We start from the raw sequence: 27,735 nt of genomic DNA on the forward strand, positions 1-27,735 counted from the left end.
CCCCTGAACTTTGGAAATATTCTAGATCTGAACTCGGCAGCTTGGGTCTGTAGTAAATTGTTAGTTAGTTACCCATAAACAATACATAACTCCATAGCAATCTATGGCTATGTTGTCCCACACACTGCACTGTGCCCATGCCCATAAAACACTGTGTAGAATATATTGTGAAAGAGCTCTAGAGCTGCGTATATGTAAATAGTTCATAGATAAGGTAGCAAAAGATCGTGTCCAATAATATGTAGCATGGTTCCGAGATTTTGTAAGTCTAATAAATTTGTTGTTGTGGACTGCAAATGGCTTCCTATGGGCAGCTCTTTACATCAGCTCTTAAACTGTACTGCACAAAATACATTTATTGTACCAAGTTTACTGCCAGAAGAACACAATACCCAGTTGCTTATCCCTGTGTAACAATCACTAGGACCCTGATCCTAGGATGAGTTAAGTGTAGATTGACCCCTAACCTGTGCAGAACCCCACTGGAGTCAATGGGATTCCACCAAAGTCTGGAGTTCATTGCAGGATTGGAACCATTATGAAGTGCCAGTTACAAGCATGTTCTTCTAGACATAAATATTTCAGTCAATGTCAATCATGTAACTACATTTTCAAATGTAGACAATATTATAAATATGGAAATTAAAAATATATAAAAAGGACAGGAATCCTTTTAATTAGAACACAAATGACTCCTGATAGCGCACCTTTGACTGTAGTTCACTGCACTGGAGTTTTCGAATTTACACCTCAAGTAATAAATAGAGCGGCAACATGGCGTAGTAGTGGATCAGGCATGTGTATGCAAAACAGAAACTAGGTTCTCTTCTATACTACATGGGTTCAGCCCAGCTCTTCCACTAACTCACTGTGGAACCTCTGGCCCACCTAACCCAACATTTTCAAACGTGGCCCCTAATTCCTCAGTTTTTGGGCAGCCAACCTGGCCCGCTTGGGGACTGATTTCAGAGATGCTGAGTACTAGTAGGTCCCAGTGATTTCACCTGGCATTGTGAGTACTCAGCATGTCTGAACCAGTCTTGTTATCCCAAGGTGGACACGCAACTTCAGTGGTCACTTAAGAGTGTTGGCCTTAACCGCTACGTGTACATTTCCCATCAGTATAATGGAATAATACTATCCAACAGTAGCATTTAACATTAGTTAACGCTAGTGAAACACTATATAAAGTACTTGGCTAATGCGTCATATCTGAAGAGTGACCAATTTTCAAAACAGTCTTGCTATAAGGCCCCAGTAGTCGCATACAAAGAGTTTATACAAAACCCAAATCTATTTCCACAATAACAAGTCTAGTCAAGTGTCGATTTAGTCTAGTCAAGAGGCAGTTCCAGGTACCATCCAGTATCACCTGGTACACAACACTTTAAACTCTAGCAATGAGAAAGTAAGGCTGACTTTCAGATGAGTATTAACAGGATATAGGGAGTTGCACCCTAACTCTGTGGGATCTTTAATATTCATAGAGGACCTGGAATAGATTGTTCCTTTATCATCAAGTCTAAAAGACTTTGGGTGAAATTTTAGAAGCTCCGATGTGACTTTGGAGATTAAGTCTCATGGGACTGAGCAGGGAGGAGCGTCCCTAGGGGCGCGCGGGGCCCAGGACAAATCAGCCTTCCTGGTAGTCTCCTCGCTGTCCACCAAGCCAGCACTCTCCTCTTCACACACACATTCCTCGCTGTCCGCCCGCTGCTCGCCTCCTCACTAGTCTCCTCGCCATCCGTCCAGCGTGCCCCCTCCGTATGCCGCTGCTCTTCTCCTTGCCGTCCGCCCACCCGTCCCCTCACCCCACTCCCACTCACCTCCTCACCCACCTGCCCGCCACTTGCCTCCCCGCTAGTCTCCTCACCGTCTGTCCGGCGTGCCCCATTTGCCCGCCCACCGCTCTCCTCCTCACCATCCGCCTGCCCCCTCAACCCCCTCCCACCAGCCGCCTCGTTTGCCTCCTCACCTGAATAACAGGACAAATGGCATCCCAATCATACATCGGGCAGGACGCAGGACAAAGGGCTAAATATCAGGACAGTCCCGATTTTATTGAAGTGCAGGGCCAAGGCCAGTCATCCTGATTCGCCCTACCCAAGGGACAGCTCAGGGTAACATTTTCAAAAGTGCCTCAGTCCCAATCTATAGCAGTTCCTCCTCATGCAGAGCAGGCAATGGTGTAAGACTGACAAGCCTCTCTTGCATGTCTGTAACTGCTCACATCCCAAAGCAGGTAACATTAAAAAAATTATTTGTAGCCACCGACGGAAGACAAGAAAGCATGTGGCAAAGGATCAGACTCCGTAGTAAGGACTTACTGGCACTATAAGGGAACTCAAAATATTTTATATGCTATTACACATTATTACAGAAGAGATTCCTGTGACGTGCAGTAGTTACTATGTGGTTTAGAGCTCAAAAGCAGAGATTTCTGCAGATGCAATCATGTTTCTGACACAAGGTCATGGCAAAAATAAGTCTGAGGAGTGAGAGATTTTTGTAAATTATATATGTATATATATAAAAAAACACCACAGGAAACTTGGGAGCAGGATTAATTAAAGAATTGTCTCTGTGCACAATCATTACTGAAAAAACAGCAAATTCCCATGATCCACACAGAAATGCCAAAATCTTGGGACTCTGATGAGTGCAACCTACTTTCTACTCAGCATGTATTAACACACAATTTCAATTCAGATGGAAAAGCTCAGATGCTCAGTTGCCTTGGAAAAGTCTTATCCCAGGACCTCCAGAAGAAAACAAGGGGCAAACCTGCTAGCGTTTCCTATCCACAGGTCTGTCTCCTGCAGGGTGTTTTCTTTGTCCAACCCAGTGCTTTCAGCCCTCTGAGGATTTGTTTACAGGCCCCCAGGCTGGAGTAAGTTCTGCAGCAGAGCTGCACGGGGCTCGCAGAAGGGGTCTGTGGGCGCAGCAGGGGATTGCCCAGTAGATGGGAAGGTCACATGTGCCCAAAGCAGCCTGAGTGCCCCGGGGCAGCCGGACTCACTGTGAGCTGCTGCTCCACGCTCAGATCCTTCATGGCCGAGCTGGGGCTTGGAGCTAGGCCTCCTGCGTGCCTGTGCCCCGCCCGGAAAGGGCTGCCCCCGCCAGCGGGCTGCAGGGAGAGCGGTTTGCTGCCGCAGCCCAGGGCAACCTGCGATCCCCCGGCGGCAGGTGACATCAGCGGGTGGTTGTAGCAGCACAAGGCAGCCGCCAGCAGCTCCGGGCTGCACCAGCCCCAGGGAGCCACCGGGCGAGACAGAAGCGCTTGCTGCCCTGCCCCGGGCAGTAGAGGATGCAGGGTTTGGGCACGACTCCCACACGCCCCGTCGGTGCCATTCCATGCTAAGGCCGGCCACGGAACCGGCCCAAAGATGCTCAGCACATGGGTGCAGCCCACACGCCCTCTGCCTGCAGGTGAAAGCGCCTCAGGGCTGGGCTTGCCTGCTCAGCGCCTGCAGCTCCAGCGCTGCCTGCTTTTAGCGCAGTTAAACCCGGCCTCAGGCTCCGCTGCTGCCTGGGCCCCTCCAGCTCCTTTGCAGGCGGGGAAGAACAACATTCGGGAGCCGGAACACCAGGAGCCCTGCTGGCCCCTGGAAATTATTCAGTGCAAGGAAAAATAAACCCAGCGTTAGCTGTATGTGTTTCCTTCAGCAGGCGTCACCACCAGCATGGTTGAAGATGCCTGTTTTCCCAAGGACACCTTAAGCACCAACCTCTCAGGTGTAGCAACGATAAATGTTTGCGGTGCAGCCCTAATGAAAGATTTGTCCTTTTTCATAGTCCTATATAGAATGCTTAACGTTGGCATGTGAGGGGGGTAGGCCCGGCAGCGCTCGGATTTCCCTCTCTATAGTTTGCTGCAAAGTGGAAAACAAGGAATGTGTGTTCTATTTTAATTACTGGGGTTTATTAGCATAGAAAATTATACCAAGCAAGACATAACTGGACAAAACACTAGAGCTTTAGTTTAGAAGTTACAGGACTCAAGCCTAGGGCGAGCCTTAATACAACCATGGAGGCTAGCGCACAAATAAAGAAACAACTTGGTCCATCTACTTCCATTCATGGCCAATGAAAGAAAAAACATTTCAAGAGAAAAGCATTTTATTTTTTAAAAGATTTTTAAAATTGTTATATTTAAACAAAGAACTTAACCAATTTTTAATATAACAGGCCCTGGGCTGTTTGGCTTATTTTAACAGTGATGGCATTAGAGGTTATTCGGAAGTCAGAAAAATTACAGTGAGTGGTTGAGGCAAACACACCTTAAAACACAAAACAGGACAGAGCAACTACTAGACAATGGGAGATAGCAATAAAGGTCTGGTTTTCCTTTTTTTTTTTTTTTTTTTAAAATAAAAAAAAAGTCTCCCATCCTGCTATCAGATGGACAATAGTAGGGATTTACCACACACTAAGCACACTGGACCAGGACACTCTTGAAGGAGAAGCAGGAACTACAGGGATGTAGATAAGTCTCCCTCTAGGTAGAAACATTGCAAGTGGTTGTAGCCTCTCTCTTTAATGATTAAAAGATTCTATGGACTTTTTCCCCCACAAAAAAAGTGTTTGCAGCCCTGTTCCAGGTAAAATGCTTAGAAATTTTCCTGTAGTCAAGTTTTGAGTCAGGGTGCTCTACCACATTGTTGAACAACTGCACTTTAGGGGCAGGCAGAGAGATTATTATACTACACAGTTTGTAAAAACACTTAGGATAAGTGCTACAAAAAAGAAACTCATCTAGAGCAACAGCATGAGTCACCAGTGTCAGTAGTCAATACTGAAGTTAAAAAAAAATTGTTGTTGAAATTGGACTTCCAAAAGTGCCTCATAAAACATAAGCATAAGTAACAGACTTTACTACGTCATAAATAAATATTTTAAAAATACTCCTTGCTCAATGGTGACCTGCAGAGATAAATCTCTTTCTTCCCGAAGGAGCCCACTAAAGCATGACCAGGATCATGATGCTTTAAGTTACTATATCCAAAACACACATGTCCAGCAGATCTCTGTCTCTAGTAGTTTCACTATTCTTTATTGCCAAAAAAAAGTATAGAGTAGTGGTTTTCAAACTGTGGGTTGCGGAATAGAAGGGACTGGATCAAAGTGGCTCTGGTCAGCACTGCCAACCGGGCCATTAAAAATCCTGTCAGCGGTGCTGCCTGGCTAAGGCAGGCTAGTTCCTACCTGTTCTGACACCGCACTGTGCCCCAGAAGCGGCCAGCAGCAGGTCTGGCTCCTAGGTGGGGGGACCACAGGGCTCCGCGTGCTGCCCCTGCCCCAAGCACTGGTTCCCACCTGCCTAGGAGCCGGACCTGCTGCTGGCTGCTTCCAGGGCACATGCGCGGCCCGCGGTGCCAGGACAGGCAGGAAGCCTGCCTTAGCACCCCCACTGCGCCGCTGACCAGGAGCCGCCTGAGGTAAGCCCGCACCCCAAGCCCCTCAGCCCCAGCCCAGAGCCTGCACCCCCAACCCAGAGCCCTGACCCCAACCTGAAGCCCTCATTCCCAGCCCTACCCCACAGCCCTCACCCCTGCACCCCAACACTCTGCAGGCATCAACAATTTTCTTCAACTGGGTCACCAGAAAAAAAGTTTGAAAGCTACTGGTATAGAGTATCCTATACCAAAAGATAGATGCGTCACTGAAAAACTACAAGGCATACTGGACAAGACTAAAACTTATTCTCCATACCCCAACGATTAAACAGAAATTCAGATCACAACATGTTATGGGAGAATATTTTCCTCTTCAGAAATAGTCAGAACATATAACTAACACTTATCTATCTGTCAAAATGGCAGACAGTTTGACATTTCACATTAATGCACTTCACAAGCTGAGTTCTGGGACTGTTGATGGGTAGAGGAGCAGATCACCCCCACTACATGAATTACTTCAGTCCCATAATAAATCCTGGATGCCAACCATCAACAAAATCTTATTAGCAACTGATCTTTGGACTTCCACAAGACAGTTTTTCACTACTGAAGTGATTTTAAATAAGGGAAGTAGTTTTAATAAATTACAGTATTCCTTCAACATGTTATATAACCTTGCAGAATCACTTCTGAAAGACTAAAAAAATAAGATTAAGGGATAATTACTTGATTATGGATTATCTAGAAAATTTTAATGATCTACATTCAGTGTGGGTATTTGGAATTCTGCTTACATCATCCATGATAAATATTAATTTTTCTGAAGGATGAAAAAGCTGGATGATACGAGAAACAGTATTGACTTGTATTTTCACCATAAAATATGCTCATTTAAGAGCTCTTATCTGCTGAGAACTAGATTAAGGTTTTTTGGTTTTGCTGCTGCTGCATGGAAGTTTGTTCAAGAGGAGTTGAACCAGAAGTTAAATACTCTGTACTTTCTTCACCACAAGGTATGGGGCTCCAGACATCAGAATATAGGCTTCCTGGTATATCCAAAAAGCACACATGAAGAGTGTGTTCCTCTGAATAGATTTTCAACCAAAGCTTGCAAATAAAACCCAGGAAATCTCCCATAATCCTGCTGCTGCCAATAGCTACACCTTGTAAGTAGGTCTCAGAAATTCATCCACTGATCTTCAAAACATTGCATCATAATTGTTAAAAACATGTAAGCTGGTCTGCCACCTAATACGCCATGTAAAAATCAGTGCAGCCATGAAGGAACTGGGATGCAAATGAAGCTGCAAATTCTGAACCCTGACAGATTAATATTCAGATAATGATCAACTCTGGTCATTCAAGGGAAGATTTCTACAGAACACACGGACGGCCTGTTTTTAGTATAGGTCTGCTTTTATTTCCACGTTCAACCTGTTGAATTCTGTCACAATCTGAATGGAGGAGGGTACAGCCCACTGTAGTGCTGCTTCAGCACACTAACATACATCATATGAAAAATGGTTTTCCTGCTGATCTTTCCCCATACAAAACAAACACCTGTCCATGCACCTGGGACATAAAAAGAGTCCTCTGCAAAGAGAAGCATTGTGAGCATGCAAGACTTTGGAAGGTGCACGGATAATGCTCACCTACTGGCAACAGTTCAAAATTGCCAACTGGTAAGCAATGCACAGGAGTCAGACAGCAAATACTGGTGGTGGATTTAAAAAGAAAGACAACGCCTCCCAAATGAATAAAAATTTAAAAGCAGTGCCTTTCAAATATCCCCACTGCTGACAGTGAGGTTTAAAGGCACTACAATATGTCAGAATGGAGAGAACCTGGTGCATTCACCGTCCAGAGTGAGAGAATATGGATTAAAAATTCCGAAGATGGTGTAGGCTTTCTGAAAATAAATGAACCCCTTTTCAGTACAAGATATGGCGGTGCTGCAAAGAAGGAAAAAAAGGAAAAGTCAAAGTCAGTACCGTGCCTCACACAAAACAAACTCCAAACTCACAGCTGCTAGCAAGGGAAAGGCAGTTCTACAACTACACTCCACTCACCCTTTGCTGTTGTGCTTCCCAAGTAACTCATTAGCTGAAGCCTATTTAATCCAGAAGACTGCTTCTCCCCCTTTCTTACCTCCACTCTTCCACATCCCCCAAATATTGGCAAGAGGACATCCCTGGCCACTGGAACTAAAAACATATTTAGAGAATGTAAGTGACATTTGTGCATTTTTGGACGGGTGAGGAGGTTTTAGTATTCAGCCCTAACACTGATGGGGCTGCTGGGGGCAGAGCTGCTGCTGCTGCTGCCTTAACTCCAGTCACTACATAGTTAAGTGACTTGTCCATGGTCTCACAGAAGTCTGAGATGGTACAGGGAATTGAATCCAGATCCCTTGAGTCCTGGGCTAGTGTCCTAACCACTGAACAATATTTCCTCTTCAACACAAAAATGATTTAAGCCTTCTAAGTACACATTTCTCAGATCTAGTAACTAGGGCTATCCTCTTGTGATGATTTGGGGAATGTGTCTGTACGATTTAGGAACTCAGAGTATGAATTCTATGCAACTTTATCAAGCCATAAATGTCATTCTGAACGGGTTGCCCTTTCATTTCTCTGCCATCTTTTTATTACCTCCATGTTGGACTGAAACTCCAAGATGTAGTGGCATAGGGCTAACAGTCTTGATGGTCCTCTATTGAAAAAACAGCATCTTGAGACAAAAGCCTGGCTCCTACCCAGGAGAACTGTCAGGGGAGATGTTGCCTGGTAACAAAGTTACCTGCAGGGGTCTGTAATCACCTGAGGAGGCTGATCAGAGGCAACTTGACAGAGGAGACTAGAAAGTTAGAGGGCAGGAGCTGCTATACTTGGGATCTTCAGCCATTTTCACCAGCTCAAACTGAGGGAAGCTGCTGCAGAAGCCAGATGAGGCAGGAAGAAATTCTGAACACAGATTGTCCCTCAAGGTAAGCGTGTTCTAGAGTCTGTGTGTTGTGTGCATTCAGGGTGTTATCCTTTAAGTGATCAGTGCTTTCTTGCTGAAGTAAAAAGCCATGGTGTCTTTAAAATCGCATGCAAAGTCTGTGTGTTGTGTGCTACACCTCATGTTCCCCTGAAGAGTTAACTCAAAACTAGAGCATCCACTATGACTGGAATTCTGGGAGAGATGTGTTTAAGCTACAAGGGAGCCTGAGCAGTCAGCACTGGTCCCAGAGGCTAGGCTCTCAGGAGGGGGTGCTAAAAGAGGAACTGCATCCTATAAGTGTGCCTAGACACACCAAGCCAGACATGGTGCTCTGTTCAGACTCCAGAGGCCTACAGTGGGGTTCAGGGTTTGGATCTCCTTCACAACAGTCTGGCAAGTGTCCAAGGAGGAAAGCTCCACTAGATCTGCAATACCTGTTGCCAATATTTGGGGGATATGTTGGAGTATGCAGCAAGATAATCAGCCTTCTGGATTAAAACAGGCTTCAAATAAACACTTATAATGAATAAGTGCTTTCAGTAACACTAAATACAAATGTTTGTTAAATGTTGAAATCTCAGTGGCATTTTTAGGAAGAGGTAGCAGAGTGCATGAGGACTTTTGGTCAATTCAAGAGTAATACCTGACTTAAGAGTATGCAACAAATTTGTTCTGTAATTAAACCTTCTTACATAGTGCATCAGAACATTGTTTACACCAATTCAAGGTTATAGTCCTTCCAATAACCAGAACACAAAATTTACCTCTCCACTAGCATCATTATAAACATTTGTCATACTGCATAGGCACTTTCATCAGGTGCCTGTAATGCATCATGTTTAAGAATTGGCTCAGATTCTCAGTCTTTGAAAGGATCACACTGGAAAGTGCCCGTAGATTTATGAGCTGACCTAACCATTCACTTTGAAGAAAGAAAGCCTTTATCATTTCTGGCCACTGGCACTACAATTGGCCATTCAGAACCTTTCAACTGAGAGCAAAGTACAAAAGCCTCGTCAAAGGAATAGAAACATTCATTTTTGCACTCTATAAGCCTTAAGCTTTCCCAGAAAGTACTTTTACACAGGTTGGAGGTACGCTGCAACAGCTGATAGGAAAGATATTTCTCAATTGAAAGGCAAATCTGTCTTACCACAGTTTTATTGGACTACTCTGGTTCTGCAATGGTAATAATTTCTTCATTGATAAAAAACTCAACAGTCTCCTCTTCCCAGTCATCTACATTGCTGTCCAGCTCATCTGTGTCCACCCCTGGAAGAAAAGAAGAGGCATTAGTCCTGAATACTTCCACCAAGGAGGCAAAAATGCCTAATGCATTTGCTAAAAAGGAAAATACACAGCAGAGAAGCACCTTTAAAATAAAAGGTATTTTAACATAATCACTGGCCTCCAGCATGTTACATGCAAAGCCATCAGTACTGACCACAATGGGCAGCAACAGTAGCCTTCTCACTACTCACCACCTCAAGATAGCAGACGGAAAAAATAGCTGAGGAGTGAGCAAACCTGCTAGGGCATGGGTCGAGGGATTATTTTTGGCAGGAGGGGGAATAATTGTTAAAAGGGACCCCAACCCATCACATAGAGGTGGTCTTCAACTCCCAAACACTGATCCACTACCAAAGACTGCTTCTATAGCCTGAGTGATGTTTATTTGGTGCTTTAAAAAAAATTAACTGATAAAGCCACATCTTTACAATGCTGCCAGTGGCTGGTTTACCTCCTCGCAGCTCTAGACGCTCATTCTTCTGTTCCAAATATAATTCTTGTGCCATCTTGCGGTATTTCTTGAACTCCTCCATCATTGTACGTCTTCTTTCTACGAGCTCCTACAGAAGCAAAACAAGAGGTTAATAAGCCCATCAATAAAGTGTGTCCTTGTGGGATGCATTTGGAAGCGATCTAGGGGTTTTCTGCTAATGAATGCAGCTTCTGACAGATAATCATCGGTGTTTAAGACACCTTTCTCCAACATGGCAAGATGGGTTTATGGTTTCTGTGAAATTTTTATACTAAAACTGGCTAACAGGCAGTCACCAGGAACCCACAAGTGCCAGCCAAGATTACTCAAGTATCTTTATTTAACAGAAACTCTTCCTGATTCCTCCTCCAACATATGCCAGTAACATCATGCCTCAGTTTCTTCAAGTGAAGAACCAGCAAATTCTGCCTTACTGCCTTCCCTACACATATGCTTGTGCTTGAGTTCATGATGTTCCTGGCTGGATCATGTGGGGACAATCTGGGAAACCTGGACATAAAACACAATGGCTTCTCCTACTCAAGATAAGGGACAACATCGATTAGCTTGGAGGCAGCAGCAGACCCAAAAGTATATGGCCCAGTCCGTGAAATTAGACAGAGACACGAGATTAATATGAGTTACAAGTACCTCAGCTGCCTTTCATTGATTCATTGGATCTCAGAAGCTTCTTACCTTTGAGGCTTTGGTTTGGCTTAGACGATCCTTCTGTTCAAAAATCTTGGAGTACCTCTTCAGGTCCTTCTTAATTTGCTGCAACAGAGAACTTATGTCAACCAGTACTAGAGACCACCTTAATGTATAAGAGGGTGCCACTTCAGATATGCCCAGGTATACTCAGCATTTTTGCAAGTTTGCTTATGTCTATAAAAAAAATCCCCTCTCGTCTGTCATTTATAGTTTCTCTTCCTTGCTTAGGTCTATAGATACCTTCAGTTTTTCTGTACCTGAGCAACCACTGGAGTTTGGATAGCCAAAGTCTGCTCCTTATCCAAGTTTTCAACAGTTCTCTCTGCTCCTATTACCTTTCCTTCTAGTTTCCTCAGAACATTCCCACCTCCCCACACACACCAAAAAATAAGTTTGTGATAGGAATAGTGACTACTCAAATTGAGTACTGTTAACGTACACAGAACCATTTCAACATACAGATTCCCCCAGTGAATTTGTGAACAGCTCTCACATTGTCTCTGCTTAGTGGTAAGGCAAACTGCTGTAGAGTTGTCTTCCATTCCCCAGTTTAAGCCACACCCTTTGTGACTAGACCACTCTTTAATTCTCTACACCAATGCCCACACCAGAAGAGTTAAACTGAGATACAATACCTTTATCTGATCCTGGCTGAGCAAGGTTGGAGGTCGGGGTCTCCACAGTAGCTGGCAGAACCGGTCTTTATTGTTTTTCTGGAGGAGACGACCCTGGAAGGTCCACAGCCAGTAGGCATTGTCCACCTGGAAAACAGCAAGTGAGAAATCTCACTCATGTCTAAGGGTTTTATACTGCTCTACCCCATTGTCATATATCTGAATGCATTCCATGGAAAAATCAACAGCAACAGGAAAGTCCCTAGTGGGACTCAGTCTTTGGAACTTCTACCTTTTTAGGGTGAACACTCTGCTTGGGGTGGGTGTGAGTTTTGGTTTTTTTCCCTTTCTTATTTTAACTTTAAGTTGAAGTAATGTTCCTCAAAAAAGAAAAAGAAAAAAGTTATACTACTTCAAAAATGAAGCACCTATGAAGTATCCAAAGCAGAGGTATCCACCAGCCCTTCCAAGATATCTGAACTGCAGTAAGAAAGCTCCTGAACTAATCTGAAAGACTAAAAACCTTATACTTGCATATCAAAAAGATACAGTACACTGATTGGAATAATAAGGAAGTAGTTCATTGACACAGGAAAGCAATGAGTTGGTATGTGAAATAGGCATGCAAGAATTACACCAGGAGCTATTACCCACTGACAGATACAAGTAACGCTACATATCTTTATTTTGTAGTTAACATAGGAAAAGCCAGATTGACCCTCTTAAACATGCAGGGAGACATCACAGCAGAAACTTTAGTACCTTGTGGCTCCACCAGGACACAGATGTCACAACATATCGGCCTGTAGGATCCCACTCTACATCCGAGGCTGTATAGTGTTCAGCAATATTCATCACGGTGCAGTCTGATGTATCAACAAATGTTAAGGCACCATTCATGCTGCAAAGGCAAACAATGAGGAACAAGATGGAAATGTGATCCAGGCCCGCTGACACTTCCCTCTGACCTTTTTAAAGGTGGGGTGGGAAGAGGAATCTATACTAGGAGGTGACATTCTTTATGAACTCACCCCACAAAATCCCATCAATATTAACATTTTTCCCATTGCTGGTGTTTAAATGGATTCGCCCAAGGGTTTTTAAAATCACACCTGTTTCTTTATATTTTTGTGAACAATGGGGAATAGTTTTAACCCTTGTAGGCTTAAAGTTCCTTAACATATTTTTTTCCCCTTCAAAGTCATAAAGAAACCACATTATGAATGCACTTGGGGTACAGCCAAAATTTCACAAGCATGGTGTAAATGTGGTTATTTCTGTAGCAAAGACAAAGTAAAAAATAAAACAGATTTCTAAATGAGAAGCAGGGCTTTACCATTAACATGTGTAAAGCCCAGTAATACATAGAATAACCACATTGCTTTTCATAGATTCCAAAGCCAGAAGGCCATTATGATCATCCAGTCTGATCTCCTGTATAATACAGGCCATAGAACTTCCCCAAAATAATTCCTAGAGCATATATTTTAGAAAAATCTTAAATCTTGATTTAAAAAATGGTCAGAGATGGAGAATCCACCACAAACTGTTCCAATGGTTAATTACTTTCACTGTTAAAAAACTTTACACTGGATTGTGTTAAACCTGTTAGTCTGAAGAACCCATTGTTAAATATTTGTTCCCTATGTAGGTACTTATAGACTAATGAAGTCACCCCATCACCTTTTCTTTGTTAAGCTAAATAGACTGCACTCCCTAAGTCTATCACTATCATAGCTGAGTGGCAGACACCACTGATATAGTCGACTTAGTGTACCCTCTCTACACATGTGAGCATCACTTGAAAGCTTATGATGTCTACTTTAAGATGAGGTATGAGAACTCTCAAGTGGTGCCATTACCATAAAAACCGGGATAAACAATGACACCATCAACATGTTGAAATGACCACTTTGAAAAAAGTGTGTGTTATGACTCTATGTATTATTTCAAGGCATAACATTGGATTTTTTTGAGGCCTCACAGCATCAGAGGCAACAGTATACAGCATCACAACAAAATAATCAATTTGTACAGGTGTCATTGAAATGTAACAGTGTTGGTGACATTTCTAGTCAATATTATTATCTTGCCCAGCATGAAGTGTTGAGAGCACATGGATTACCAGTCTTCACAGTTCTGTGCAGTGAAGATTGTTCTGACTACAGACAGCTGATTTTGCAGTGGCCCTTTACTAGTAATGGCACAAATAAGGTCTTGTAGAAGCTTAGATGCCATTGGGCCCTTGAAGAATATGGAAGTAGTTCATCCATATTTTTCCATCCATGTTGCAATGGTGGTCCAATATTTGGTTTGCCTTTGCACAAAGACATCCAAATCTTTGTTTGCCAAGATGCTCTGCTGACATGCTCTTCAAAACCGTCCTTACATAATGGGAGTTTGGCCAGTGACTTGCCCTTTTTGATGACTACACTGAAATACATGCAGTTCAGGTCTCTGTGGGTCTCCTTTTCTCTGTCTTGTAATACAGCACTGCTACCAGATTCCTTGCTGCAGAAATTGTCACTTGTCAGTCACCGCTTCAGAGATCTCGCCAAACTGGGAGTAAGTTCCCTGTGTTTCTACAACATTAAATTCCGATTATTTCTGCAATTGGAACTAGGGATGACAGTCACATCCTATTAATGCATGGACAGGAAATAGGAAATATGTTGCAGAAGTCAGGAGGGAGTGCATCAAATTGTATGCACAGGTATGAAGTGACGCTTGTCAGTGGTGCTGGTAATGGTGCCAGTTTCAATCCATATCTTATCTGCATGTTCCATTTTTGGAAAGTAATGAACAGCAAGGACCAAAACATCTGCATCAGTGACTTAATTAATATGGTTCCTTTGACATCCAGAGACCCAAAAGCCATACTGGTACATACAGCATTCAGAAGCATCTTTGTCTCTGCTTCCTCTCGCGTACTGTGCTAGTCTGAACTTCTTTCAACACCTCTACTGGTGACGTATTTTACTACTTCACCACTGGAAAAGCCTCCAGCAAGGTGGTATGTTTGTACTCTGGGTGCTCCTACACTGGTGCACTTTGAACCATATATTCACAGAGGAATTTTACAAGCGACTGCTTTTTGGACACCAACTTTAGAATCTCTCCATATGGAAGGACAGGACATCCAATTACTTGGTATTTCTTGCATCCCACTTCGGAACCTGCCCAGTGCAATCTTCCTGCACTTTTCACAGTTACAGTTATAGCTGTCAAAGACAGACTATGGAACTAGCTTTGTCAAATCCTTTTAGGACCTGCCTCAAGTGCTCAGCAGCCAACTCACTGAATGAGTGAAATTTGTCTCCAGACATCATTTGTATGACCGCCACTGCATCTTTTATGTACACTGTGGAAAACAATTTTTGGACTAATAGCTGCTCTGATGGTCCCTCCTTTGCCAGATTTCAATTTGGTGGTCTTGGCCATGCCAGTAAATGTCAGTGCCAGATTTCTTGACTGGGCTGAAGCGGTGTCTCCCATCATAATCAAGTGCACCTCTCACAAATCTTTCAATTTGTTCTTCAGCAACATCTGCTGTTTTAAGTAGAGACTCTTATATCTGATGTTACATGCAGTTCAGTAGATATGTTGAAAAGCACCTCCAGATGTGATTCAGGGTCAAAAGGGTTTGTCATATTGTTGGTAAGAGCTGAAACCCATTTCCAATACAGAGGCAAGGACTTTGTCTTCACTATTTTTTTTTTTGCTAAATCACTTCTCTCACAGCTTTGCATATTCATAATATGAAGCTGTATACTGTCATCTCTGACACTGATATGTGCATTAAGTGTCACTGAATTAAAAAGCTAGTTTCTATACTATTTCAAAAGGTTAATACTGCATGGACAGGCAGTTACAAATTAAAATCTTCTACCAGGCAGACAATGCTATACCGTACACACAAAAGCTTACAGATGGAGAAGCATTACATTATGAATTCAGATACATGTCTATCTACCCACTATGCAGCACAAACTGTGGGCATGCAATCTACTGTTGCTGATGCACAGTCTCAGTGAGAGACTGATTTGGTCAGCAAATTTCAACTGAAAAGATAGAAAACTTATAATCACGTGAGAGATATTTTGACAATTAAGAATATGTGATTGAGAACATTTCACGTTAGTATATTGCAAAACATTGATATTCACCATTTTTGCCACATGCTAAAAAGCTTCATCATTTCTGGAGAAAAAAATAGTACCAATGCAAATCCAATGAACGTCTCAACACATTTTCATTTGGTAACTGACCAATAAACACTACATTAAGGTGTTAAATTCAACGAACATTAAAAGCTGTAGTCACAATCATGTTGCAATGTTTCTGGAACTGTGCAGAAGTGGACACTCACTTTGGGATCCACTGTTTCACCCTGCCTAAGGCTTACAGCACCACTTGACACCTCCATATCATATCTCAGCTAAACATACATAGCATAAGCTTTGAAATGACATATGATGCGGGTGTATGTAAGGTGGGTACATTAAACTCTAAAACCAGCTTTTTTGAGAACTGCTGTATGCCTAGAAGGCAAATTTTCTAACCGTTCTCATGGCTACTCTCTCAACTCTCTCCAGTTTTTCAACATCCTTTTTGAACTGTGGATATCATAACTGGACACTGTATTCCAGTATCAGTCACATCAGTGCCAAATACAGAGGTGATAAAACCTCCTTACTCCTACCAGAGAGTCCCGTTTATATATTCAAGGATTTTAAATAACTGGCTAAGAGAATAGTCTAAGAAAGTTACACTAACATTAGTATGGTTAATGAAAGGAAAAATGGTATGTACAGGGCATTTATAAGGACATACAAGACATCTTTACCATAAGAAGCCATGACCTGAATGCAAACCCTAACTTTTTGAGATCTTATATGATAGAAAGACAGACTTGAGGAAAAAGTGACTGCTCCCTTCAGCATCAGTTACACTTAGGCCCCTTACAAATTCATGGCTGTAAAAAAACAAACACACACCCTCACAGAATGTGAAATCTGACTAGTGTGTGTGTGTGTGTGGGGGGGGTGTCACGGTATTGCCACCCTTACTTCTGTCCTGCCTTCAGAGCACGGTGGCCGAAGAGTGGCAGCGGCTGGCCGTGAGCCCAGGGCTGCAGGCAGTGCTGCCCCCAGCAGCAGCGCAGAAGTGACGGTGGCATATGGTATTGCCACCCTTATTTCTCCACGGTTGCCTGTGAAGGCAGCACAGAAGGGTGGCAATACTGTGACCACCCCCTCTCCCCCCATCTTTGCCACCCCATTCTGGGTGAAATCCCCAGTTTGAGAAATGCTGACCTAAGGGCTTTACATGTTTTAAATAAATGCTATTATTTGTCAAAAATCATGAATATGTAAGATTTAAATTTCTGTAACCATGAAATTCAAGATGATTTTTAAAATGCTATGACAGATTTACCAAAATTGACAGGGCCCCCAAGTTATATTTAAATCAGAAAAAGCCCCGTTATGATTTTATCTGAGATTGTAAAAATTCTTATAGAATAAGTCATTTGTATTGCTGCCTGGGGGAGAAATCTGAGGGGCTCCCTCATCTTTCTATTTAGACTAAGGAAGTAAACAGCTGACGTGAATTCTAAACTTAGCCAAGAGAACAATATGGTGGGCGAGATTAGAATAACCTCATTCCTCATCTGATATGATGGCAGAAGAGGCATCCAATATAAACACAGGCATCTCATTAATTGTTTTTATAGACTAAATAAAATTGGATTTTCTGCTAGCCACAGAACAAGAGGTAAAAAGAAAAGGAGGACTTGTGGCACCTTAGAGACTAACCAATTTATTAGAGCATAAGCTTTCGTGAGCTACAGCTCACTTCCTCAGATGCATATCGTGGAAACATCTGAGGAAGTGAGCTGTAGCTCACGAAAGCTTATGCTCTAATAAATTGGTTAGTCTCTAAGGTGCCACAAGTCCTCCTTTTCTTTTTGCGAATACAGACTAACACGGCTGTTACTCTAGAACAAGAGGTGTTATTTTATCTACTGCACTAACTACCTTTGATGTAAGGAGGCCAGCTACTTCAGGAAATTAAATTTCAGGCAGAAGAGGGCAAGAAAATACGTAGAAGTTACAACCAGGTAAATTTATCTTCAAGAAAAACTCAATCACTTGCAAACAAATTAAAATCCATGTAGACCCTGGAAAGGCTAACTGGCAGATTACTGTATGTCAAAATTAGATTCTTCCAAACAAAGATAATCCTCTTAATACAAGCAGGTTTTCTACCTGACAGATGGTTAAGATTTTGGCTATTTGTCTTACAGATAGCCTTCACACTACTGTATCAAGACTATCTTTTTTTAGCTCTTTGAGAGCATTACATTGACTTAAAATGAGCTCTCTCAGAATGCCAAGTAGCGATACCCACCTTCTCAAGCCAGCCAATACTAAAAACTGCCCTTGCGGACTCCAGAATATCGTATTTGCCTGCTGCTTGTCAAACATTTCTGAAAGGAAACAAAATTTGTATTTATGCCAACATAGAAAGGATGGAAGTCTCCACCCAATGGTATCAAGAAGCTTAGTAGCAATCACATTGACAGGCACTCAGAGTCCTCAAAAAGGCACCGCTGAGCTCTGCAATTAACAAGCAACATGTCTACTATAGTCGTATTTTAATCGGAAGAATGAAACCCAACATGGATCTGCTCTCACTGATTAAACTGAAAACAATGGGATGATCAAACATTCAAAAAGGTGCATTTGCAGGCAGAGAGAATCAGGAATCCCCAAAGCCTTAGCACACAAGTTGTACCAATTTAACTAAAATTGTTTAGAAACGGATGTAGTTAAATTGGTGCAACCCCTTATGTGGATACTTCTTTTGGCATAAGAGTGCTTTTTCACAATTTAGTTTAAGCTGATTCCTTGCGGATTTAAGTTAAATCAATATAAGGCCCACAATCCAAAATGGAGGGTGTGGAGAAGGAGAGAATGTCCAAGTTGAGAAAGGGCGGAAATCCTTAAAATACTGGGGAGGAAGTGTAGAGAAGGTGAATTAATGGAGAGAGGAAAGAAAGTTTCAAAAATGCATTTTTTGCCCTGTCACAGAAAGGTGGTATTTAACTTTGCCAGCAAAAGGGGCACAGGCCGCAAGATTAATATTTTACCAGTGGACCTTTCATTTTCAACCCCCAGACTCTGAATAAAATGGTAATTTGGCCCTCACTACAGAATAAATTGATACCCCTGCTCTCAGGGCTGTTCTCCCAGCCCAAGACAGCTGGAGCGCAGCATGCTCAAGACATGTTCTCTCCCATGCCCTCCGTCAGGGCCCAGAAGTATCAAACGGTCTATGAAAAAGCAACTGTAAGAAGTCTACAGGGTAAACAGGTTGCTACCACCACATAAAGTGCTTAATGCCTAGATTCCTTCACCTGTACTCCTGCTGTCAACTCTACTTACTGATGAGCTCTATTTTCCCATTGTTTTTGACATGGTAAAAGGAGATAGAAATTCGGGGAGGCTCTCCATGCAATACAGCAAACTTGCTTCCATTTGGTTCCCAGGCAAAGGCTATGATACTTTCTGCAACAGATGTAAAGAAGTGTCAAAAGCCAACATTGTACAAAGGGACAAAAAATTCTTGAGTTAAGTCAGTCATTCTCTACACAACTTCAATTCCAAGCAGTTACTGTATACAGGACTGAAGAAATCCTGGATATGAAAGAGAACATTCATTATGATGAGCAATTTGGTATTAAGATTTCTACTGCTGCTTTGCTTCTAGTGAGCCAACCAGACAAATGCAGAGGATAATACTTATGGGGTGTTCACAATCACCTACTCCAGCTTTTTTCCAGCCTGGTACAGAATATCCTCAGACAGAAGGGTAAAGCTCTAACTAAGTCATCAGTCTCCCACTAGGGAAGCTTCTCCTTTGTTGTCAAAGTACAGCAACTGAAGCAGAAAACAGTTTGCCAGGCAATTTTTTTAGATTCAGAAATAGCTGGGCCAAGACAGAGAGACAAGTTTGCCATCCAGTTGTCCTTCATCTGTTAAAACCCATTAGTTGTAACATTTTACACTACAATATTTTGTCAGTTTATTCACTGATGAATACTGTATGTATAAATACACAACGTCAGAAAAATAGTTAGCACATTTGTCTCTAGGATTTACCTTTCATTTCTACCACATCCACAGGGACCTGCTTCTCTCTCATTCGGAAGATCTCAAAGTTGGTCACCACACCCTGTGAAAGTCAACATAGGTCAAATATCTAGTATAATTCATTTTAATACAGGACTATGAGGTTGACTATGCAACTGGCCTACTTTAGTACTTCAAGAGGATAAAACTAGACATTTTGGGGCTTATTTTCCTAGAGGATGGAAGATAACACAGAAAGATCATGAATAATTTCTAAAGACCTTTATTAAAACAGGAGTTTCTTCAGCAAGTTGTGAGTTAACAAAAACAGGCTTTCTACGGTACAGAAGTTGAGACTATTTCAAGAGGACTGAAACATATGGTAGGTCCCACAGATGTGTGGGACCAAAACCAGCTGAAACGAATACAACAAATGCTGAAAGAAGGGGGGTCTGTCCCCAGGTGCTTCAAAAATAAGACAGACATACTTTCATTGATCTTGCAGAACCCCAATGGATAGTGATGTCAAGTCCAATGCTCATTAAGCGCCCATAGGACCTTACACATAGCCCTTAAAAACCTAACTGAAAAAATGAGAGGGTTTTGACACCAAGTAATTGATTCACACATTTTTATCAATCCATATTGAAATGCAAAAACCAAAGCAAAGCAGAGACAGAACCAGTTTTATGAACACACCTAGGAAGCACATACCTGTGTACCTTTAGGAGTCCTGTCTACCTTCACACACAGATAATCTCCATTCTTTTGCCAATGCAGCTTGCAATCCACCACATTGAACAGGTTCCGCACACGGATTTCTTGTCTGGAGGGGAGCTGCATCAGTGTCACCCTTGCTGGGATATCTTTATCTTCAGGCACCCAAAACGCAATTATGTTACCCCCTGGAGACCATGAGAAATCCCTACGAAGGAGGCAAGATGTCATAAAAAAAAGTCCAATTTAGTAATCAGTTAAAGATATGTTGCAAGCAACATAAAGAACAGCATTCTGCATTACATTTGGTACATTATGGTGAATCAGTCAGTTTCCAGGTAGCTTGATACTAAAGCTAGGCTACAAGCAGGAATTCTAACTCTAAATTCAAGTGCAATGAGAATGACTAAAAATAAATTTACCAGGACCTGCATGGTGACCCCGCAGAAAACCCAGGTTTGATTTGCCATTCACAGGTGGACAAGTAGTGATGCAGAAACAATACACTTACATCTAGGAAAGGCAGAAAGAGTACCGCATCTCATATTGCAGAATCCCAAGTGATTTGGGAGATAGGTTGATAAAATGAGTTACAAAAAGACAACCCATTAAACTATGTTAAAAGTACACTTCTCTCCTACAATCGGTCACACTTAGCTTCCTTAACAAGGAAGCTAGAAATCTACTTCAGAGAGATCCCCATTCTCTAAGAAGCCTTTTGGAACCCTGGAAAGGTGAAAAAGTCAGTTGTTTCTTTAGGAATCATGATGACAGTCATATAGAATTATAGAATGAGCCTAGCTACCTCAGTGCCAGCTGGTAAAGTACAGTGCACTCTTATTTAAGACTATGGAAGGCCAAATATCAGACAAGATATCCCTTTATTGATGTAATAACCTTAACTTGGAGTTAAATGCATTTTGGTTTATACAACAGAAACATCAAGTTAGATCCTTAGATCATCAAGCTTTTATATATTTCAGGCATCATTGCAAAGTTCACAAAATTGTCACCAATGCATGGAAAGAGAGAAGGAGTAAAAAACAGATGTCTTTACTTCTTCCCTTATAGGTAGTTTCTCCACAGCTGCAGACCAGGATCATCAGCAAGGAAAGTATAAACATTGAAAAGAAACTTGCTATCATATTGAAATTCTAAGTACTAATTCTATTACTGCACCAAAAGCGTAAGAGTTGAAGAGTTAACATTATTCCAGTTGACTGACAGCCACCTAACACTGACATAACCTGTCTTCTGCTGAGGAAGATGCCTAATGACTCACTGCTGACCACCAATATAAGCAGCAGATGGTTCTGGACTAGATACTAATTCTTCATTGTGTAATCACTACACAAATGCAAAGTTTTCAGTGCATATAGATATCAGGCTGAAAGGCTGATCCATGAGCTAAGAGAAGGGGATGTTCTGGGAAACAGCATTTAAACACTCTCCACCCAGAACTACATCTTATAGCGAGAAAGACTGAAAGAGCTCAGTCTGCTTGTCTTTAAGAGGCAAGGTGATTACACTGTATAAGTATCTTCCTGGGGAGAAAATACTGGGTACCAATAGGCTCTTTAATCTAGTGGAGAGAGGACTAACAAGAACCAAATAACTAGAAGCTAAAGTAAAAAAATTTAAATGAGAAATAAAGTAAAGTACACATATATGGTTTATTTTAACAGTGAGGGTGATTACCCCTGGAACAAACCATCGAGGGAAGTGGATTATCTTTCTTTTGAGGTCTTCAAGTCAAGACAACATGCCTTTCTGTGAGATATGCTTTAGTCAGACCCAAGTTGTTGGCCTCAATACAGGGATAACTAGGTGAAATGCAATGGCTTGTAATACATAGGTCATGATCTAATGGTCTCTTCTGGCCTTGAACTCCACAATACTAGAATCCTAACACACAATAATATCTCAAGAACAAAACAAAAGAGCAGAACTCTTCACAAGAGAATAAACTCACTTTATCCCGTTGATTTTCAAACTTTTCTTGTCCAGCAAACCCATAGACTACAAAAAAGAAAAATCATAAATTTGCAAGTTAGAAATACTTACATAGGTAGGTTATTTAAATTAACACCCTTAAGGAGGTAGGGAAATGTCCCCATTTCATCACTACCTGGATACATAGTACAAAAAACACTTGCTACGCATCCCCATAATCCTAATTCTTGCATCCTAATTCTAGTCCCCATAACCCTACAAATTAAAAATATGCATTAGGATGATGAGGCATACTGGAAAATAAAGCAGGTTGTAAGCAATAGTGTTACATGAATGGATTTTGGGGGGGTTTTCTGGTAGTGATCTGCTGACAAAAGTATTAAACAAATATGATACTGTAAGGCTGTATTTTCTATGCTCCATTAAAAAATTAAGTTGCTCTCCTTATCTGCTTCCTTCCAACCTTTACTACCCCAGTGGAAAATTAAGAAGAAAAAAAAACAACCAAAATCCTGAACAGTGGGGATGTTGGGAGCCCAAGGAAAGAGCAAAACAAGAGAGGGTTGGTTTCTCACCCTTTAATAAATATTTACTGGAGAGTCAGATTTTTTTTAAAAAATCAAATTTTAGCAGTAACTTGCTTCAAAATAAAAAAAAGCAGCACTTCAGGTACAGCTGACATTATAAAGCAGGTTATATGTAAAAAAGCACTTACAGGTGTTTCATAGATGCTGAGGGTGTCTGATGTCATTCGGGCAAAAAATTTACCATCATGACTCCACCTGAACAAATAAGAGGAAGACGAAGCATCAGATCTACCATGTTACCTCACTAGTAAGAAGAGGCCAGTCATTTAGTGTGATCTGTCCTCTACTACTGTTACCCAACCTACTTAAAAATGGGCCAATGGGCTGAGCTTTCACAGTGGAACCCTCGCTTCTTCTGTCCAGTTAGGGTATCCCAGATGATTATGGCCTGAGGGTCATCTTGTGTGTCCATTAAAGGGCTGAAGGTCACTAAATACCTACAAAAAGGGGAGAGGGAAAATGACTAGCTTCACTTTTCATATGGTGTAATTATCATTTCAGCACAAATATGCTTTCATCTAATTGTGAGAAGAACCAGCTAAGCAAAGTTCAAGAGGCATGCACTGAAAGAGGACACAGACAGAACTGGGGAACGGGCAGAGTATAAACTCTTTTCTCCAGTCCACCCCTACACAAACTAGTGAAGGAGTTGAGAGATGGCTTGAGTATTAGATAGCCACCCATACGCCCCTTTTTAATAGAGGGAGAGCTCTCTAGGAGTAGAGTAGTGGAGAGCCTTATTCACCCACCTCATGAACCAGCAGTTACTATGGAGATGTGGAGCAGTACCACAGTGTAACTGTGGATGTTCTAGGGGGACAGAGTCCCTTCTCTTTCAACAGTTAGAGGGGGGATGAAGCTTTATCAGCATTTAGATAGACTGTCTGATTACATCAGTGTTCCCAGGCAGGATCCAGCACTCTTTCCAGTACCTAGATGTGTCAGATGTGGTGTTGGGCATCCAAACTATGGTATTGCCTCTGGATTCCTCTGGCCAAAAAGCCACCCAATCCAAGCAAGAAACCCACCACACCTGGGTGTTGTAAAGGGGAATCATCATCAATGTATGACGACTAATGAGGTACATAGTATAAAACATGATGGCCTAGAGACAAGAATGTACCAGATGGGAGCTTTCAGGACAGGAACATGTTTTCCTATTAAGAGCCCAAGCACATCTCAACTACAATAAAAATCTAAAACCAAAATACTTTTAAGTCAGGCTTTCCATTCATAAACACAAAAAACAGAAGCTTAAGCTTCACAAGCGATAAAAATAGGTTTAATGAAAGCTTCACCATTTGCCTCACAATCTCCACAGATACCATCATAAAACAAAAAGCATAAAGAATTAATTCATCTGAAAATTACAACCCCTGAAGATGCTGATAAACTGATCATTCTGCTGAAAGACCAGAACTCAACTCACAGGCATCACAGACTGAGTTCAAAGATACCGTCTATGTGTGCATTAAGGTGCTCGTACCTGACAAATTGAAGTAAACTGGAAGATTATTAAATACTTTAGTTCATTACTCTGGATTGTGTTCTTGAAATACTTTTTCCAATTTAAAAAGTAGAAAGTCATGTCAAACAGAATTACGGATACACACAAACATTCTAAAAATATTTAATGAAAAAAAGGCAATTCCAAAGAGCAGAGAAATTAAGATTGAAAACCCATGATACCTAAAAGTAGATAAGGCAGAATAAACATGCTGTGTTTTCTATTCCCCAAGACATGATCTCAAACTGCTTTTATACCATACCTTTCACAAGGTGAGAAGTCGATAAGCTGTACCCCCTGGTGACTGAACCTCTGAATCTGTTTGAACTTCTCTCCTCCCCACAGAGCAATGCCTCTCTGATGGAATGTAGCCAGGTAAGTACCTTTTGGGGACCAGCGTACATAGGTTTCTGTCCACCGCTGCAAGCAAAGTATACAGCATACATCAGAGATGAATTACATTAAGACGGCTCTCAGTATGCGTGGTGTGTAGCTTCACACACATACCGCCCCCCGTTCCACAAGTAATCCAGCAGCCACATTTACACAAGCTTAAACATGATTGGAGTGCAGTTCTTATTTCCTTAGTCTGAATGTTTCCTGGAAAATGCCTTTGAATGAAACTTCCAAGCTTTAAACACTCACTAACCAGAAGAATAAAACTAGTGAGCCAGAGGTGGATGGTAGTGGGAAGCCTTCAGCAGTGTCCAGAAGCTCAGCATGCCACTTGTTCTCGGACTACTGGGAAGTGTGTGTTCTAATCTTCCTAACAAAATATAGCTCCTGAACCTCACCTAGGGTGAGGGAAAAGGGCATCTTCTATATGAACCTTGGTTAATAAGCATCTGCTGATTTGGAAGGCTGTTCACCACCCCCAAATCAATTTCTCCCTACTCCTTGCCTTCTCCTAACCATAACAGAGGAGCTCCTTGTCATCAGAAAAATCTTGTTGAGGTCTCCTTCCCTGGGCTCTAGAGCAGATATGTGAGCTGCTGGTGATGGACTGCCTCCAGCACTGAGTCTACCACAAATCTTCAGTGCTCCTTCTCTCAGCAGAGACACAATAAAGAGGAGCTAGGGAGTAGCATGCACTTGACAGCAGTAATCTCCCGCTCACCACTGATGAGCAGAGATCTCTCAAACTCTGATTTTGCACTTCTAGGTCTTTTGATCGGAACATCTTAGTCTGGTTATTATCCCTAATTTACAGATGGGGAGGTTAATTTAAATCACAGCAAGGTAGCAGAGCCAATAGACCATCTCAGTTCACATTCAACTTTATTTCCTTTCCAAAACAGGCAACCCTGCCTCTAAATGAATGACATTATCTCCTTTAGAAAGTTAAAAACAAATAAAAAAAATGTACTCTGAACAGTAGGAAATGGAGAAGTTGTTTTCATCAAAGAAAGTGAATGTTACAACTTTATTCTGCCCCACCACATCAAAATTGAACAAGATTGTCATCTCACTATTGCCCCAGTTTCCCGAGTTCACCACTTTTTTAGAGCCTTAATGACCATACTGTATTTAGAATATGCAGCTGTTCTTTCAGGGACACTCACTGGTCTTTCTTCAATTGCGACTGGTTCCTTTGCATCATTCCAATAGATGCAAGTGCGGTCTCCTGACTCAAAGATCACACTGTATTGATCCCTACAGTCTGGGTCCTCCAACCAGTAGCGAAGATTCCCCTAAAAGAAGAAGTCAGGAGTTAAGGAAGCAAATTCCTAAAAATACCATATTCATGCTCCAGGATGAAAATTCTACTTTATGAACACATGATAAAAAACCAAAGATAATTACAAGCCACAAGTTATTTAACTACAGATTTCAGAAATTTAATTCTTTAGCTATTTTGGCTTAAACTTTGGAAAAATACATTAGCAATTTGAAATATCAGGACCTCATTTCCCTCTTTGCCCAAGAACTATGGCAAGTTCTTTGGATGAGCTGCAGCTCTCCATGAGGGGGAAGATAACAATTCCTAAACAGTAGTAGCGGTCACTATGAAAGCAACATAGCTTTGTTCTGTATTTTTTGTATGAATGCCACAGCAGTAAGGAGTTTTAGAATATGGAATATTTTTATTCAAAGCTTCATATAACATATCCCTTTCATCTTACAAACAAAACAAAACATACCAAGTCTTTAAATGGCTGTTTCTCTGGGATGTCCCATTCTTCACTGATTGTCATGTATCTAGAAGAGTGATTTGATCAGTTAAACATATTGCAGATGCCTTTGATCAGAAGTAGGCTACAACATGGCCTTTAGGAATAAAAAAAGAGAGAACATGATGGCTACACTCACTTGTCAAAATCCGTGAAAAGGTTGACTCTGAAAGTGTGCTGCTTGTCCAACTTGTATCCATCTGCATTTTTCACAGCATCCAGTGCATGTGCTGGGGACATGTACTCCAGGAAAATATACCTTAGTTAAATGAGATAAATATGATTACTCAGTAGCAACCTGCCTGTAGTCAGCATTAGCCATACAGTGGGTGAACTAACTGAAAAGCTGGTACTCAATCCAGAAGGCAAGACTGAAGAAGTTGCAATTTCTACCACTGAATCCATAGAGGAGAAGGCAATTAATCTCCACTTTGCTCATGGAAGTATTTTTCTTAATCATACATACATGACTTGGAACACATTTTTCCCTGCCTTCTTGAAACTGGGTGGAACAGATTATGAAGGCAAATTCACACACAGCAGAATTGCAATAAGTGCTACCATCAGGTGGATGGGTAAGCAGCTCTTTCCAACAGAAAGGCAGGACATGTTTGAGAAGCAAGCAAAATCAGCATGCTACATAAAGCTTTTCATTTGTAAGTTCTGGGCCCTCAAAACACAACTACTACTCCACCAATGTTCCCTCTACTTTTTTATATCCATGTGCGGAATTAATTTTGTCATGTGCACCAATACAGAGGTGATGTGTGGTGGAGATAGTGCCGAGGGGTTCAGAGTGCGGGAGGGGGCTCAGGGCTAGGGCAGAGGGTTGGGGTGCGGGCTCCAGGGTGGGACCGGGAATGAGGAGTTTGGGGTGCAGGCTGCCACAGGGCCAGGGGAGAGGTGCCTCTCCCTGGCCATGCACACCTCCTACGTCTCTCTCCTCTCCAGTCCAGGCCCCTGTGGCTGCATGGCCCTTGACAGCCTGCTGTGCAGCCACGCAGTTTACAGGGAATTTTGCTCTCCACTTAAACCAAACTCTTCCTCTCCAAGTGGAGTCCAGTCTGTAACTTAGCAGAAGCCAGAATTCACGGTACATTGGACCTAGGACCTAATAATGTCCCACAGAAAATGATTTTTCAAGGTACCTGGATTTGTTTTGTAAAGTTTATCCTGACTGAGCTGAAGGCCCTC

General features: G+C 41.9%; 1 protein-coding gene across 1 annotated transcript in view; it reads right to left on the minus strand.

Annotated features, from left to right (window-relative positions):
* Positions 1 to 6,796: 6,796 nt before the first annotated feature.
* Positions 6,797 to 27,735, minus strand: part of EIF3B (eukaryotic translation initiation factor 3 subunit B) — a 34,073-nt gene continuing 13,134 nt past the window's right edge. Inside the window, exons 3-19 of the mRNA XM_073361985.1 lie at positions 26,681 to 26,800; positions 26,512 to 26,569; positions 25,933 to 26,061; positions 24,633 to 24,790; positions 23,169 to 23,300; positions 22,992 to 23,058; positions 22,296 to 22,342; positions 20,321 to 20,531; positions 19,637 to 19,709; positions 18,920 to 19,042; positions 17,883 to 17,961; positions 12,234 to 12,372; positions 11,493 to 11,618; positions 10,843 to 10,920; positions 10,126 to 10,234; positions 9,538 to 9,656; positions 6,797 to 7,351 (exon numbers count right to left, since the gene is read on the minus strand). Coding sequence (XP_073218086.1) covers positions 9,553 to 9,656; positions 10,126 to 10,234; positions 10,843 to 10,920; positions 11,493 to 11,618; positions 12,234 to 12,372; positions 17,883 to 17,961; positions 18,920 to 19,042; positions 19,637 to 19,709; positions 20,321 to 20,531; positions 22,296 to 22,342; positions 22,992 to 23,058; positions 23,169 to 23,300; positions 24,633 to 24,790; positions 25,933 to 26,061; positions 26,512 to 26,569; positions 26,681 to 26,800 — 1,753 coding nt within the window. The 3' untranslated portion in view covers positions 6,797 to 7,351; positions 9,538 to 9,552. The remainder of the gene's footprint in view (positions 7,352 to 9,537; positions 9,657 to 10,125; positions 10,235 to 10,842; positions 10,921 to 11,492; positions 11,619 to 12,233; positions 12,373 to 17,882; positions 17,962 to 18,919; positions 19,043 to 19,636; positions 19,710 to 20,320; positions 20,532 to 22,295; positions 22,343 to 22,991; positions 23,059 to 23,168; positions 23,301 to 24,632; positions 24,791 to 25,932; positions 26,062 to 26,511; positions 26,570 to 26,680; positions 26,801 to 27,735) is intronic.

Source organism: Lepidochelys kempii, chromosome 10 (assembly GCF_965140265.1).
Source record: "Lepidochelys kempii isolate rLepKem1 chromosome 10, rLepKem1.hap2, whole genome shotgun sequence".
NCBI lineage: Eukaryota > Metazoa > Chordata > Testudines > Cheloniidae > Lepidochelys > Lepidochelys kempii.